We start from the raw sequence: 16,075 nt of genomic DNA, 5'->3' as shown, positions 1-16,075 counted from the left end.
ATATTATATACACTAAGGGAGATGGGGTGGGCTTAGCCTCACAATGGGATAACAATAATGTGATTCAATAAGTTGTTTATTCAATATTATTTTCTCTATTTTTAAACACATTCAAAACATCTTGAGCGGAGTATAAAGCCGGTTATAAAAAAATGTCTTTCACACGCTGATAATAATGTGATTAAATTAGTTGTCAAATGATTTTTTTTTTTTAACAAACAATATTATCTAAACTAAAATCATCTCCAATAGTTGGGCTAAAAACCAAATTTTTTAGCTCAAAAATAGTTTTTCTGCTCCAACCGTTCTGACCTAAAATTTTAGCATAGGATTATTAAAGAATGAACTTATGCTATTTTTTTCCTTAAATTAATTTTTTTTAAATAAATATGTAGACTATCGTAAATTAATTTTATGAACATTTTAATCTAAAAATATTTAAATTCCGATAAATATTGAAAAATCACTAATTTTCCACAAAGCAAGCCTTCAACTTTCAATTCACCAACCGTTCCGCTGCCAATACAATTTTCTTGAAACTTTGCAATGATTTTATCCCACAAAACTTTCTTATTTTGATTTGTGCCAACCACACCATCTTCGCTAACAAAAACCCATGCCCAGCATAAAGCAACATCTTCCTCACATGTCCGATTACGACCTCTAATATGCTCTCTTGCCATGTTGAACAATTTGGAAATGGAAAGAAATGGTAGAAAGATAAATTGGAAGAATTATACAAGAAAATTGAGTTTTGTGTGGATGTTTGAACAAATACATAGGTATTTATACAGTTTTTGGGTGAATTTTGAGTTAAATAATTTTTTTTTAATTATTTTAGCTGTTGAATATAAATTTGGGCCGTTAGATCTTCTTTTTTTTACCGTTAGATTTGATTATATTCGATCTCAACTGTTGGATTCAATGTATTTTAAAATAGGGTAAATTACACTTTCATACCTTAGGTTTGGGGTCTATTTCAATTCCTTACAACATCTTCAAAACATTTCACTTTCATACCTTAAGTACTATTTTATTTCAAAATAATACCTCCGTTATATTTTCCATCCATTGATCTGTTAAATGCTGACGTGGTTGCCACATTTATGCCACATGGCAAAAAAGAAATTTAATTTTTTTTTAAACCTAAATCTTCTAAATAAAAAATAAAACTAAAATAAACACCCCATCAACCCCCCAACACCTACGTGACCCCATCATTGGTCAAAAAGTCGACGGTTTTGAACAGCATCTCGTGCACATCCACGATTCATTTCAATGCAATTCCGACGGCGGCGAGCACTGTCACCAAAATGTGGTTGCGCCAGTATGCGATCCTCTCCATCTTCAATTGATTCCACCACGGTTGTGTCGGCGGCTTGGCCAGATCTTTCTCCTTCACCACCTCGAACCCGTCCTTCCTCGTCGTCTCCGCAATATCCGTATAGCTCCCGAGTCCCGGCAGGGCGTGCCCTCTCTCGCACCCCCCCAACCCGTGACCTTCCCTCCCTCCGCACCCACCTTCGCACCAACCCTCTTCCCTTCTCTACACACCCCCCACTCCTTAAATCCACACCCATTCCACGAACCCGGCAATGGCGAGATAGGATCTGGGTTTTTTTTTTTTTTTTTTTTCTTCTGGGTTGCAGGTAGGGGGTCGGGGGGTGAAGATGAAGATAGGGGAGAAGAGAGGGGAAGATTTTTTTTTTTGGGGGGGGGGGGCCGGGGGGAAGACGAACTGAAGGGTTTATTTATTATTTATTATTTTTTATTTTTTTTTTTCTTTATGGGTTGCAGGGAAGAAGATGAAGATGGGGAGATGGGTTTGGGGGTTGAGGGGAGAAAAGAGGAGGTTGGAGGTAGGGGGTTGGGGGAAGAAGATGAAGATAGGGGAGAATAGAGAGGAAGAGGGGGGGAAGACGAACTTCAGGGGTTTTTTTTTTTTTTTTTTCCTGGATTGCAGGGAAGAAGATGAAGATGGGGAGATGGGATTGGGGGTTGCGGGGAGAAGAGAGGAGGATGAGGGGGATAAGGTTTCAGTTTTTTTTTTTTTTTTTTTTTTTCTCTGTGTTGCAGGTAAGGGGTTAGGGGAAGAAGATGAAGATGGGGGAGAAGAGAGGGGAAGACGAACTGAAGGGGGTTTTTTTTTATTTTATCTTAATTTTTTAATTTATAATATTTAGAAGATTTAGGTTTATTAAAAAAATTAAAAAAAAAAAAAATTTGCCACGTGGTAGACATTTGGCAGCCACTTGGCATATATGTGGCAGCCATGTCAGAATTTAACAGATCAATGGATGAAAAATGTAACGGATGTATTATTTTGAAATAAAATAGTACTTAAGGTATGAAAGTGAAATGTTTTGAAGATGTTATAAGGAATTGAAATAGACCCCAAACCTGAGGTATGAAAGTGTAATTTACCCTTTAAAATAACATATTCTAAAAAAATTAAATTTGAAAATAGAGCCGTTGCGGTTTTTTTGGGTGGCCGATAGCCTATGACAGAGGGGCCCACCCCTGTTGGGCAATGTTTGCAAGCCCATTGCGTGGGCGCGTTGGAGAGTGACCGGGCCGAGACTGGCCCAACTGCCCGCAAGTCCACTCGCATAGGGGGGATTTGGCCCAGTTTTGGCATTTGACTTTTAGCCCAAAGATTTGGCTTGGGTTGGAGTGGGTTTGGGGAGGGGGGAAGAATAGGAAGGAATTTGGCATTTAGCCCATTGTTGGATATGGTCTAAGGGGGATGGGGTGGACTTAAGCTCACAATGAGTTAGCAATAATATGATTCAATCAATTGTTTATTAAATATTATTTTATCTATTCTTAATGTAAATTTTATAGAGACCGATTTAATTATGCGAATTCAGCTGCTTTAATTGGTTTATGAGGGATTTCTTCAAGCATAATCTAAGATTATTCATTTACTTTAAAGATTTGACTTTCCTTCTGTCAATTTACGCATATAAATACATTTAAAACATGTAAGCCACGTCTAGCATGCTGTAATTCAGAAAATATCTTTAGCACGCGCGCGAGCACATACACAAAGGCTAGTATGACCAATGTGAGAAATGCTTCAGCATCTTGCTCCAAATTTGTATATCTGGCTTTGTCTTCTTCTTGCTGGGGGCTTCAATGCTTTGAACATGCCAGACAATTACATATATTTTTAATTTCTGCAAACAAAAAAGAGAAACTCGACCGTCTTGTAATTATCAACACGCAATTTTTTTCTCTTTTAAATTAAAAAGTGTGGCATATTTTATTGGTTTAATTTGATGTGAACTCATGAAATGAAGAACAAAAAATTCTGCTGCAAAATCCAAAATTTTACAGGTAAATATCAGATGACGGAAAAGTTATTAATTCAAAAAAATGTTTATAGAGAGCGGAAGTTTTATCCTGCGTAGATTCTGGATTTTGGTGTTACATTAGCAATCAAATTAAACGTTAATTTTACTTTGTTTTATAATTTGTGTCACTATTTGAATTTCACCCCCATTTTCCACAGGCGCCTAAAGAAATCCATCATTCAGGTCTACCAACCCACAGTTTGAATCCTAAATTCAGGGACTCATGAAAGCAAATTTACAATACCGAATGCTGGTTTCGCAAAGAGTTTCATTTCGGATTGGATTAACTTGTAACAGCTTTTGTTTATCACATAATATATTCAGTTTGATGAGTGACAACATAGTAGAAGAAATCTAGCTACTAACGACGTATGGAATTACTAAACATAGGTGATCTCAGGAACATCTAAACGTTACATAAAACCACGGTCTGCTTCAAACCAACATGATGAACGCCGAGTAACTGGAAAACTTCAGTAGGACTCTCAGCGTGTAGAAGAAAACACAGGATACTCAACATCTAGCAATACTTGACAGATTATAGTAAGAATGCCAGCATACAATGAAGGTCTAAATTAAATCAACAAAGTCCAGCTTGCAGAAAAGGTTGAAGAAAAAGGAGATACATTATTAGAAAGGAGAGGAAAATTGCCTCATGTGTTGCCTACTTCTACCAAATCACAGATAAATTGCTTCTTTTGTTGCATACTTGGCATCGAGAATCGTACAATAGCGATTGCTGGAGAAACTACGAAACAATATGTGATTACATGAGGAATATCTAAACATTTTACATGGTCAGGCTTCGAATGAACAGAACACACATTGACATTGAAGTCTGTTATGCAGAAGCTAAACATACACATATAAGTCTAACATAATAAAGCGAAGTTTCAATTTCCAACATGTTTCCCCTTTATACAAAAGACTGGCAAAACTAGGTCAGATTAACTGGTGAACTTCAACAGTACCTTCGATTTGCTTTCTTCTCTTGTTTCTTTCTCTTTGCTGCAGCTTTGGGTGACTGAGCAATCGGCCTTTTCCGGTTAAGGAAATGCGAAAGAAACTCCTCCTGTGGCACAGGAGCTCCATGTGTAGTCTGAGATGACAGATTAACTGCAGTTTCTGTAACTTTTGACAAATTTGAAACTACAATCACATCCTTCAATTTCTCCGCCATTTCAGAAAATGCATGAGTCCTGCTCTCGTACTACAACCAACCAAAGCATGCAATATATCAGATCACTCCACTTCTCAAGCAAAAAATGCAAAGAACATAGCAAAAGTATTCTCATTGATACAAGTCAACGTAGCAAAAATAATTGACGTACTGCCTCAAGTTTGGCAAGAGCAATTTCCAACTTCATCGATAGCTTATGGTTTTCGTTTGCTAAAGCCTCAATCTGAAAATAAAAGGAAGGGATATAATCGTTGCAGATTCCACAAACAAAAGGAAGATAGTAAATATATTTATGAGAATAACCTTTTGGGAATCTGCATATGATCTTTTGTACATCAACTCTGGGTTTTCACAGAAGGATGAGTCTTTACCCCCTGCCTGATTTTGCAACACCGATAAGAGAACAAAAAGGGCTACAATGAAATAATACAGCTAAATAGATATAACTAAACACAAAAATGCTAATTATCTCCATGGAGGGGTGAACTGTGAATAGATTGAGTACCTTTGAGTTCCTTGCTTCCAAAAGTTGCATAATATAGTCAACTTTTTCTTCCAAGCTTTTCTCGCTTGAGGTTGACCCGTGCATTTTATGGGCAGGTTGTTCTTCTGCACTTCCACTTTCGCCAGCGGTTGTATCTTCAAGCACAGGTTCTGTATTCTCGTTTCCAACAGGCAGAATACCATTTTGGAAACGCAAGGATCGCCTAACAACAGTACAATTGTACTTTGTTTTCTTCCTTAAACAAGTTTTGGTTGTTTTCTCCATCAGAGGGTCTGGATTTTCTTGGTTCTGGTTCATTATCTCCAACTGCAAACCTTCAGGGTGCCCCTCCGCATTCTCAGATAAAGGATCTGTGCCTTCACGCTTTGATTTGAACACCGTGATCAGTAAATAGCTGAACAAACTACAATTATCACACTATATTCGGGATGTTCAACGTGATGAAAGTAAGGTTCCACCATAAAACCAATCATATAAATACATAGTAAACCTTGTCCCTCACCAATGTGGTGACGGATTTTCCAGCCTACACGTGAACAACTGGGTGACGTGGAACTTGTGTAGCTGTTGGGCTTCACACGTGGACAACCTTGCTCTGATACCATGGTGAAAGTGAGGTTGCACCATAAAACCAATTGGTAATATGGAAAGTAACCCAAGATCATATAAACACATAGCAAACCTTGTCCCTCACCAATGTAGGACAACTCTCACCACAACGTAACAAAAGCCATTCCATTCATAGGAGAATACAATCAAAGCACAGAAACTGAAGGGATATCATTTAGTCAAACTGCAACTACACATGCACTCAATCTTTAGAGGGTGCTAGGATCAGTCATGCACGGGATCGTCCATGCTTTGTGGATCTTGCAAGCATGAACGGACACGACCGATCCAAGCATTTCCCCCCCAAAACCATATTATTATATTCGGAAAGCTCTTCAAAAGTACATGCCTTTTTTCGATACAAAACGTTGATCTTGCAATAACACAAAAGAAGAAAACTAATTGAACATCAAACAAATAAATAATTAAAGGCCTTCAGAGAAACAGAATTTTCATTTATTTTTTAATTTTAATTTTATTTGAAAAATAAGAATGGTGCGTGCAAGCTTTCTATAATTCAATTCAAACAAGAATTTGTAGGAAGATCGTTAACATTTTTCAGAGTTTATGAGTTTAATTTCTTGCCACTGTAAATACTAAATAGCATTAGCCAAAGAGCATCAAATGACATGATTAATTATGATTAATCAAGTGTCACACCACAAAACAATGATCTGACAAATTAAAAAAATAATAAACAATAAAAATGTAGCATGTAAAAAGAAAAATATACAAATGGATAGAAAAAAATATGTTTGATGAAGAGAAAGCTTACCATGCGAGACACTTCTTCCTCGTTCATTGAAGCAAATACAGGGCAAGTGATGAGCAGCAAGTCTGTTTAAGAAGAGGAGGAGCAGGAGCACCGGTGGGAGTGTAGTAAACATCACCTTTTACGTGGCGGCATATAATTTGTTCTCAATATTCGAACCTTTCCCGTCAAATTATGTCTTCATTTCTGCTTTGTGTCTTGGGAAAGGTATAAAGACATGTGGTTTCTAATTTTTGTTCTTTTTTATCTCCAATGTAAATTATTAAATCATCTCTAATGGAGTAGGCAAATACAATAAAAAAAATATTTTTAAAAGGATTGATCCGGTAAATTGTCTACTCAATTGAGAAATATTAGGGAAAAAAATATTACTCTTACAATATATTTGTATCATTTTTCTAATAGAAATGAGCTCATATGTATTAGTGGGCTCTATCTCCATTAAATAGATGATGTAAATATGTGATAAGTGTACATTGCTCATGTTGAGGAGACTCTTTTAAAATGGAACTTTTTATGAACTCTCTGTCATCTTACAGTTTAATATCAATTCTCGTGTCAATATTATAAAACACTACGCCAAAAACATGAGGAGGCAAAAAGTCTTACTTTTAAGAAAATCTCCTTAACATTTCTACCACTGAATTACCGAATGAAAAAAAAAATGTGACACTCTAATCAAATAAGCAAACCAAGTAGGCAAAAATTATTTTATTATTTTCGTTTTTCTCTTTTTTATCTTTGTTGTTTTTCTCTTTTTTATCTTTGTTGTCTTTCTCTACATTTTTCACCTATATGGTAACTCACATAATTCTTTTCTCCAAATTTTGCCAACTACCGTGCTACTTTGTTGATGCCTCAATATATTATATTTTCATTCAGTTTAAATTGATAACTATTGATTTTTTTTTTTTTTTTATTATTTAGTATAGGTCTTTGGCTTGCAAAATCTGAAAACATAGAAGAAACACATGATCATATTCAAAGCAGTTTTCTTCCAAAAGTTGGAAGGATGCTAACAAAAATAAATATTATTAGAAACATGATATGATGCTAGGGTTGCTAGCAAAGCTTTTAACCCTAGCTTATGCGTGAGGTTCCCAATGATCCAGTTTAAATAAACCAAGACTCCCCAGAACAAACTAGTTGCAACGAACGATGCCCAAAAGGGCCAGAACAAATTCTTACCTTGAGGAGAAACAAGAGAGATTTTTCAATCTATTGGGAACGCGGTCGAATACACCAAATGTCATAATATAATTAATTGGAAAAAAATTCGACATATTATATAATAACATATGCCATATGTAATTGTGTTTTAGACATACTGAAAGATCTCTCGAGAAAAAGAGATGTGGAAGGAAGAGAAGATGGATCAATAGAAATAGATAAGTAGCGTCCAATTTATCTACACACGTTGAAGTAGGCAATGTTGTATGTTTAAGGGAAGCATGCAAAGTTTGGCTACTCATCTGCTTACCAAATTGGAGCTTGATTTTGCTTACATGGCTCATCAAATTCATTACTCATTTGCCTACTTCATTGGAGATGCTCTTATCTAATGGTTTGATCCAATACAAATACATTTATCTTACTAGTTTGTATGCTTTCATCGTGTGTAAAATTCGAGTCATGTGGAGTGTTGTATTTGAAATCGGCTTATTTACTCTAACACTCCCTGAAACTCAATTTCATTCTTAATTTGCCTCCTGAAACTCAAAATGTCTCACTTAACATCATGAATGTCAACATTGTGTCTGATGTGTAAAAAATATATATAGAATACAATGTGTTGTTATTGGCACTTGTGGTCCTCATTTTTCCTCTCAATGTATACATTTCTATGAAGTGAATTGTTATTAACACTCCAAAAATCTTATTTTACACTCCAAACTTTCTATAATTAGAAAGAAAATTACACTTGTAGAGCGTAGAATGAGATTTTTTTAGTGCTAATAACAGTTCCCGTACGGTAAAAGTGCAGCAACCACAATCCCGCAGTTATTGTAGTCGACATTATACTAATAAGCTGATGACCAGGAAGCTAGTTATTGTAGTCGAGACTGTTAGGAAAAATATGCAGAAAGCCAGCATCCTGCAGTCGGTCTGCAGATCATGAGGAAATCCCGTATGGTAAAAGTGCAGCAGCCACAATCCTCCCTTCCTCATTGAGTATGTTGTAGGTCGATACAGCATTTTTCTGAAACAAAACAAGACCATATTATTAGCTCTGTAGCAGAATCAACAATTGTTATCAAGTCCATTCAACTTGTGCACGATTTACCGCATCAGTTTTGTGGGTTTTCCAGTACTAGAAACAAAATGCATTCGTATACAGGCACCAATCCGAAGAGGAAGTGCCAAAATTAGAAGAAATGCGGCAAAAATACCATTTTTGTTCATTCTCGTTCCGGAAATGTTGCAAGTTTGGTTGATTTAATTGCTCTCTTCTATACACAAGGTTAAGGATCCACTGCTACTCTTGCTAATAACAGTACCAGTACGGCTGTTGGACATGGCAGAATCAATCACACAACTTCTCTTCAGTTCTCAATGTTCATTTTGTTCATTAGTAACTCTTCTTAATTTCAAAATCGAATCCTTGGTATTTTAGGAAGGGAAATGATAAACACATGCCTTTTTTATCCTCTCACATATACCCCTGTTTAATTTTGTGCGTTGTTCTTGATTTATTCAATCCGATGTTCAAAAATAAAGAGGGGTGTGTGAGAAGCTAAAAAAGGTGTATGAAAATCACTTCCTTTTAGGATTCTATCTTGATATCGGCTTTGCTTACAAAACTATGACACACAGATATTTGTCAGATAAATCCAAACACTGTCACCATTGCAAACATAACGTGCACGAAAGAAATCAAGTCAAAAAGAAAAGAAGTAGAAGCTACAATGAACTATACCGTGTCAATGGCTTCTAGTTTCATTCCAGTAGACCGGATGAAGCGTTGTAGTTCAGGACTTACAGGTTCAATGTACCTTCCACAGCCAATTATCAAAATCTCTGAAATTTCAAAAGAAGAGGTCAAAATAAAAATCAAAGGCTGTTAGAACCAGAACTGTTACAACAGAACTCAAGTGTAGAGGTCAGAAGAATTACAATAGAAGCATAAACTTCAGAATAAAGAGAAAACCAGTGATATTATTTCCTGTGATTTTGGTCGGATAAACCTAAGCAGACTTTACATCATTTACTTTGGGGCCACAAATTTTCAGGAAACCCAGATCAGTCACCGATTTCTGATTTTGTGAAGTGAATGGGAAGGAGGAAGGGAGGATGAAGCTAGCATCTCTACTTTCACCAGATTATTACCATTATCGCCAGATATGGCAGGCCCAAAAACTACACCCTTTGTTTTCAAGTTTCTAAATATTCTATTCCATTTGTTCAAATATTCTATTCAATTAACATTGTTTTCCCATCATCTTCTCAATTTGTTTCCGAAGATGGCAGGATCCCATTATCTTCATCTTCCCATTTACAACACCAAATATACTCAAAATGGAGATGGAAACAGTGAGGCATACAACCTTCCTCTCTCCAAATAAAATTTGAATCTCCTTTTTAGGCACGATTGAATCTCCTCTCACCAAAATAATCCCATCGCAGGATTAGAATTCCAATCTCTAAACAACAAAGCTTTTCTATTCACAAACTCTTCATTGTTTGTTAATCTGAATTACAAGGGCATATCTATAAAGCCTTAAACCTAATGAACACAGGAAAGTAAACGTATTATAGGAAAGAAATCCTAATCCAAAATAGAATAGGAAACTAGTTCTAATCCAGTAGGAAATCCAAAGACTAAAGCCCTAAATATTAAAATACGAACCTTAGAGGTAAAAGACTAAAACACCATTTGATTTAGGGCAGCCTTCACTTTGATTCCACATTAGATGAGTTTGGGAGTGCATTTGATAGCGCCAAAAGCACTTCCACACAACGAAAAGGCATTTGTAGTGTTGTTGTTAGGTTACTAATACTTCAGATTTGTCATCACAGAATAATGTACAACATCATGTTGTTTAATTCCAAATACAGATTAATGTAAGAGAAGTAAGTAAACTTCCAACAGAACATAAAAAGCATTACCACTGAATTCACATTATTGTCTGAAGAGAAACCACAAATTAACAAAATATGAAGGAAGAGAAAAACAGTTAGATTTCTGCAACTGAAACACAAGAATTGATACACTAATAGAAAAAAGAAAAGCATATAGTCCAATTAAAAGGAAACTTTCAGAGAGTGGGTCATACACCAGCCCGTCACACACAAGATGGCATTTATTTCTTCGATTGTTGATAAAACCAAAATTTATGAGGACTCTGCCATGAACCTTTCATAAGCTTTCTTGAAGCTTGCATATCTTGTGCAATACAATAATATGAAGAAGGGTGTGAAAAATGAGACCATGTATTTGTTTTGTTTTGGCAGATGACAGGGGTTCTGTTTAGAAGCATGCATAAAAGTGATCCAAACCAACGAACAAAGGAAAAGGAACGAACAGATATATCCTATTTCACATTTGCTCAAATGAATGAGAGGGCTAGTTTCTGCATATGCCATCATATGCGCATGTCCATGTGTGTTTGTGAGTCATGAACGTCAGTAATTACTTATTCAGAATGTACTTGATGACTCTGTACTGAATAAATACTTTTTGATACGCAGATTATTATTAGCTGGGTTCAGTTGAAGTTCGGTTAAGGAAATTGGCCTTGTAAAGTTTTGTCTACACGTGCCTATACAAAAATAATCTCTGGAGGACAAGCTATAACAAGGTGCACGTGAAACATAACAGGATTAAAATGCGATTTGAATTTTACCTGGTACAGGTCGCACGGTTCGAAAGATGGATAGGCTGCACAACACCATAAAATCCATTAAGAGCCGGTTACTTGAGCCTCACAATCACCATACCACCATTCTAATGTACTATAAAAACTAAAATTTTCATGCATTCATACATGTTTGTAATGAAAGCTAGACAAAGACTTCAACCGAAAGAAGCAAAAATATCAAAATCCTCATAACAACCTTAAACAAACAAAGTATTAATCTTTATCTTCCCTTGGTTTTAGGAATAATTAACAGGATGATTAAGTAAGTAAACACACACACACACACACACACACACCCACCTATCAGTAGTGATTTGAGAGAACTTGTTGGGAGCCCAAGACATCAACATGTTTCCAACACACAGTAGGCTTCCTTCAAAGTCCACCCCATTCACTGTGAACCCTGTGTCCGTGTACCTTCACAGACAGTGGCAAAATGGTAATTTCCTTGCGAAAATTTCAGAGAGAGAGAGAGAGATGAGAGATAATTGCAATAATACCGTTGAAACCGAAGCTGGTCGCTGGGGACGTTGTCGATGAGATTGATCTGATCGTAGAGAGAGAAGGCGCGTCTCAGCGACGGCAGCGATTGCGGGTTTGCGGGTTTCGGGTGGGCTTCCTTCTGGAGGCTCCGAATGAGGCTCGGCAGTGCCCCCAGGGCTCTCACTCTCATCCCCATCTCTCCCTCTCTGATATCTGAAATTCGTCGGAGAAATCTATGTTTAGCTGAAAATTTCAAGTGGGGATCGAAGAAAATGGAAAATCAAACGTGAGTTCGATTCCAAATCTGAAAAACGTTGAAGAAAGTTGAGAATTGATGATTGGAATTGGTGGGGTGACCGGAAGCAAAGCATAGCAGAGGTTTTTCCTGCCATTGCCAAAGAGCGAAACGGTGGCATATACAACAGCAGCGCGGGCTTGGCGCGGACTAGACATGGGTTTGGGTCATGAGTCGGGTCATTTTGCCCAGGCCTCCCGCTTGAATGGGCATGAGCCGCTGGCGTTGGCTTTCTCGTTCTCAAGGGTGTGAAGGCCATCTCCAACCAAATCAGTTTAATCCTTTTTGTTCATATTATATTTCTACCAAAAATTATTTTTTAATAAACAGTGATTAGCATTATTTATATGAATGGGCGAATTTTTAACTTCCTTAATAATTTATTATTTCAAGTTCGTTCTTTAATTTTATTAATTTATTGAATTAAACTACTATGTTAAAATAAGGTTTTGTCACTAAATATTTTTTTAAGTTTCATATTATTCAATATTTTAGTTTTACTTGCATGTTAACAACTTAAACATTAAAATGAGATAAGATACTATGGAATGGTGAAAAGGATGTGAGAAATGATGTGGAAATGGCTTAGGTATTTATAGGGAAAAAAATTAGAATTTTTTTTTTTTTTAATTTCGTTTTAAAAAAAATTAAATAAATAAAGCTACATGACGTCAGCTAGCAGCACAGCTAGCCCCAATTGAACAGGCTGACTATGCTTGCCCAACCCGCTGCCCATATGGCTGAATTTTGGCCCAGTGGGTCCCAAGCTTTTTTGGGTCAAACCTCAATTTGAGATGAGTATTGTGTCAAAACGGGCTATCATTTGGCCTGTAGTGACACACCCCGAACGAGATCAGGGCATGCTGGCCGTCACGTGGAAGTGACGTAGCCATGTGCACAGTGCGGAAGCTAAAAAAAATAGTAACGTAAAAGTACGAATAAATAAAAACTAGCATACATAAGGTAGAAGTAGTAAGTGCTAGCGTAAGTGACACAAGTTCAGAGCAGAAAGCCTAAAGCAGTCCAAACTAAAATGACGCTACAACAGTACACCCGAAGGTGGCCCTACGCTGGTGATCGTCTGTCAGAAATGCCGAGAAAGCCCTCTGGGAAACCACCGAATCTGCTATGTAGCTAGAACCTGGAGGGGCGCAAAACAAAAGCGTGAGTGGGCAAAAACAAAGCTTTTCGAAACCATTTCAACACAAGATTCTAACCCCTCGCCGTAAAACCTGTATACTTCCCAAAAAATAAACATATGTACGTATATATAGATATGCCAAACATGCTCAAGAATATGCCATGTCGGAACCTCAAAATGAAATGCAAGTGCTCAGGTATAAATCACATCAATAATATATAATCTGGCAGCCGGTGTCACCTAACGTGACCTGTACGGCTGCATCTAGAGCTCAGATCTCAATCACAATAACTAAACATGTCCACGAGTCGGAACCACCTAAAGTGGTCTGTACGACAGGCCTGGGTGTAATACATATAAACGTTCTAGTGCTACGATCACGTGAAGGCTGTGCGAATAATCGCGGGTCACCTACGAGTCGGAACCACCTAAAGTGGTCTGTACGACAGGACTGTGCACCTAACTTGGATCCAAGCTGAGCGTGTGGTGCGGGAGGTGAACAACACGTGAAGGACTGTGCCCTACTCTGGACGGGAGCACTAACACCGGGGGTGTAGGTTATGAGCTCTCTAAGCATCTCGAATCACCATTTAAAAGTAAACATGAATAACATTTACCTGGCACTTACCTGTGCGTCCACAGCACCAAATATGCATATGTATATAAATATATACGCCCAATAATGCAACTAATGATGCATAACTGACAATAATATAATGCATGACATATAACAAATAAATATTTAAATCAATTTCTGGGAAAATATAAGTTTATAGGTATGTACGGAAAACCAAAAGCCCACTCACTGATAAGTGGAAGGGTTGTAGCCCCTTGCCTCGAGTGACCATGCTCGTCCTCGGGATATGTCTCACCTATATGCGAAATAACTACAAAAATGTTAATTTTAAAGCACATAACCAAACTTTCGAAATAACTTCTCATACATTGCTCAAATGGGGTGTATGAATACACCAACGTGATCTACTCAACCTCACGAACATCCACAAATTTTCAGAAAAATTTTTCACCGCCGCATACGCCCCCACGCGCCGGCCAAGACACGGCCACACGCGCCGGCCACGCGCAGGCACGTGCCTGGCACACTGACGGCGTCAACTGACGCTGTTAGGAATATTCCGTCATCCTTAACGGATTCCGTCAACGGCGTTAGGAATATTCCGCCAGACTTGACGGAATATTCCGTATTCTTCCCCGGCGAACCTCCGGCGACGTCGCAGGCGCCGGAAAGCTGGAAAATTTTTTAAAACGTCATAACTCTTTCGTTTTTCAACCAAATTCCACGATTTTGGTACCAAAATGAAACCTAGAACTAGAGGAACACAACCATACAACTTTTAAGGGCTAAAAACCACGAAATCTCACCTGAAAAATCGAACCAACTCCGGCCAACTTCGAAACCAACGATCCCGACGTCCAATTCCCTCAAACGAACTACTCCGAGTCTCCTTGGGACCTCACCAAGCTATCTACAAGCTTCATTTTCCCTAAAACGTGAGAAATCACGTGTGCATGAATAGTACTCAAATCGGACATCGTCGAATCGACGTGAAAACGTTGGAGTTCTTACCTGGAAATGGTATGGTTGGACTCGTACGAGCCTCACGAGCTCGAATATGTGCTCAGCTCCTTCGATCTGTGGAGGTTTAGTGTGCTTGTGTGTGTGTCCGTACGTTTTCGAAGAAAAAGAGAAGGAATGGGGCTCGTGACAGGTGCAGAAAAACAAGGAGAAAGGTTGTGGTGTGTGGGAAGGTGTGTGTGGCACCAAACATGCCAACAAAACCCCAAAAACAAATAATAAACGTAATGAAATCGAGCTAGGGGCAAAACTGTCTTTTCAAACGTACGTTTTTTATATTTTCGGGACGGGCTGTCACAACCTACCTACCTTACAAGAATTTCGTCCCGAAATTCAAAACAACCAAACACAACCCCTAGTGACCAAAGAACAATCTAGGATACAAATCCCTCATCCGATCTTCTGTCTCCCACGTAGCTTCTTCAACGGAATGATTCCTCCACAAAACTTTCACTAAGTTCACCGTCTTGTTCCTCAGAACCTTTTCCTTCCAATCTAGTATCGTCACTGGTTCCTCGTCATAAGTCAAGTCTGGATTAATCTCCAAGGGCTGTGGAGGTATCACATGAGATGGATCAGCAACGTAATGTCGAAACATGGACACGTGAAAAACGTTATGCACTCTAGCCAACTCCGGAGGCAACTCCAACCTGTAAGCTACCTCACCAACTCGCTCTGTGACCATGTATGGTCCGACGTACCTGGGGCTCAACTTGCCTTTCTTCCCAAACCTCACAACACCTCTCCACGGTGAAAGCTTCAAAAATACCCAATCTCCGACCTCATACACTCTTTCTGTAGCATGCCGATCGGCTAAACTCTTATGCCTGTCCTGGGCTGCTTTCAGGTTAGACTTAATTACCTGAACATTTTGAGTAGTCTCCTCAACAATCTCTGGACCCACTAAGATTCTTTCTCCAACCTCTGACTAACACAACGGTGTGCGACAAGCTCTACCATATAATGCCTCAAATGGCGCCATGCCAAGACTCGAATGAAAGCTGCTATTATAGGCAAATTCCATCAAATCCAACCGTTGGTGCCAAGCATCACCAAACTGCAACACCGAAGCTCGCAACATATCTCCCAAAGTCTGAATAGTTCTCTCTGACTGTCCGTTTGTCTGAGGATGATACGCCGTGCTATAAAGTAGCCTCGTACCCAACGCTTCTTGAAAAGCCACCCAAAACTTAGACGTAAATCGTGGATCACGATCCGAGACAATACTCACAGGGACACCATGGTATTTTACAATCTTCGAGATGAAAAACTCTGCTA

The 16,075-nt window shown here is 38.2% G+C and overlaps 2 protein-coding genes across 4 annotated transcripts; both read right to left on the bottom strand.

The window, feature by feature from the left end:
- Positions 1 to 4,071: 4,071 nt before the first annotated feature.
- LOC103951648 lies at positions 4,072 to 6,592 on the bottom strand. Of its 2 annotated transcripts, none has more exons than XM_009363077.3 (5): positions 6,426 to 6,592; positions 5,042 to 5,404; positions 4,840 to 4,914; positions 4,688 to 4,759; positions 4,072 to 4,566 (listed from the first exon to the last, which is right to left on the bottom strand). In XM_009363077.3, the coding sequence occupies exons 1-5, from the start codon at positions 6,450 to 6,452 to the stop codon at positions 4,318 to 4,320; spliced, it is 786 nt and encodes a 261-aa protein (XP_009361352.2). In that variant the 5' UTR covers positions 6,453 to 6,592; the 3' UTR covers positions 4,072 to 4,317. The 2 variants fall into 2 exon arrangements, with proteins under 2 accessions (XP_009361352.2, XP_048441964.1); XM_048586007.1 differs by having other exon boundaries at positions 5,042 to 5,435; positions 6,426 to 6,581.
- A 1,505-nt stretch (positions 6,593 to 8,097) lies between these two features.
- On the bottom strand, positions 8,098 to 12,342 carry LOC103951733 (NADH dehydrogenase [ubiquinone] 1 alpha subcomplex assembly factor 3). Of its 2 annotated transcripts, none has more exons than XR_007259130.1 (6): positions 11,782 to 12,342; positions 11,582 to 11,698; positions 11,267 to 11,301; positions 9,340 to 9,440; positions 8,813 to 8,928; positions 8,098 to 8,622 (listed from the first exon to the last, which is right to left on the bottom strand). XR_007259130.1 is itself a non-coding variant. In XM_048586384.1 (6 exons), exons 2-6 carry the CDS (start codon positions 11,958 to 11,960, stop codon positions 8,536 to 8,538), a joined length of 519 nt encoding a protein of 172 aa, XP_048442341.1. In that variant the 5' UTR covers positions 11,961 to 11,977; positions 12,122 to 12,331; the 3' UTR covers positions 8,098 to 8,535. The 2 variants fall into 2 exon arrangements, 1 of the variants encoding a protein (XP_048442341.1); XM_048586384.1 differs by lacking the exon at positions 8,813 to 8,928 and having other exon boundaries at positions 11,782 to 11,977; positions 12,122 to 12,331.
- Between the last annotated feature and the right edge of the window lie 3,733 nt (positions 12,343 to 16,075).

This window comes from the organism of the source record quoted next, unplaced genomic scaffold (genome assembly GCF_019419815.1).
Source record: "Pyrus x bretschneideri cultivar Hongxiangsu unplaced genomic scaffold, Pyrus_bretschneideri_v1 Contig24, whole genome shotgun sequence".
NCBI classification, from domain to species: domain Eukaryota; kingdom Viridiplantae; phylum Streptophyta; class Magnoliopsida; order Rosales; family Rosaceae; genus Pyrus; species Pyrus x bretschneideri.
The sequence above is the reverse complement of the archived record's forward strand: the minus strand, read 5'-3'. Positions and strand labels throughout refer to the sequence as shown.

Bases quoted from the DNA above. Each gene is read 5' to 3' on its own strand.
- LOC103951648 (XM_009363077.3), bottom strand. From the start codon at position 6,452: ATGAACGAGGAAGAAGTGTCTCGCATG. The intron at 5,405-6,425 runs GTAAGCTTTCTC...TTCAAATCAAAG, and splicing joins AGGAAGAAGTGTCTCGCATG to CGTGAAGGCACAGATCCTTT. The intron at 4,760-4,839 runs GTTATTCTCATA...TTTTATTTTCAG, and splicing joins CATATGCAGATTCCCAAAAG to ATTGAGGCTTTAGCAAACGA.
- LOC103951733 (XM_048586384.1), bottom strand. From the start codon at position 11,960: ATGGGGATGAGAGTGAGAGCCCTGGGGGCACTGCCGAGCCTCATTCGG. The intron at 9,441-11,266 runs GTAAAATTCAAA...TTGAAATTTCAG, and splicing joins AACCGTGCGACCTGTACCAG to AGATTTTGATAATTGGCTGT. The intron at 8,623-9,339 runs GTATAGTTCATT...GTTTTGTTTCAG, and splicing joins AACTAGAAGCCATTGACACG to AAAAATGCTGTATCGACCTA.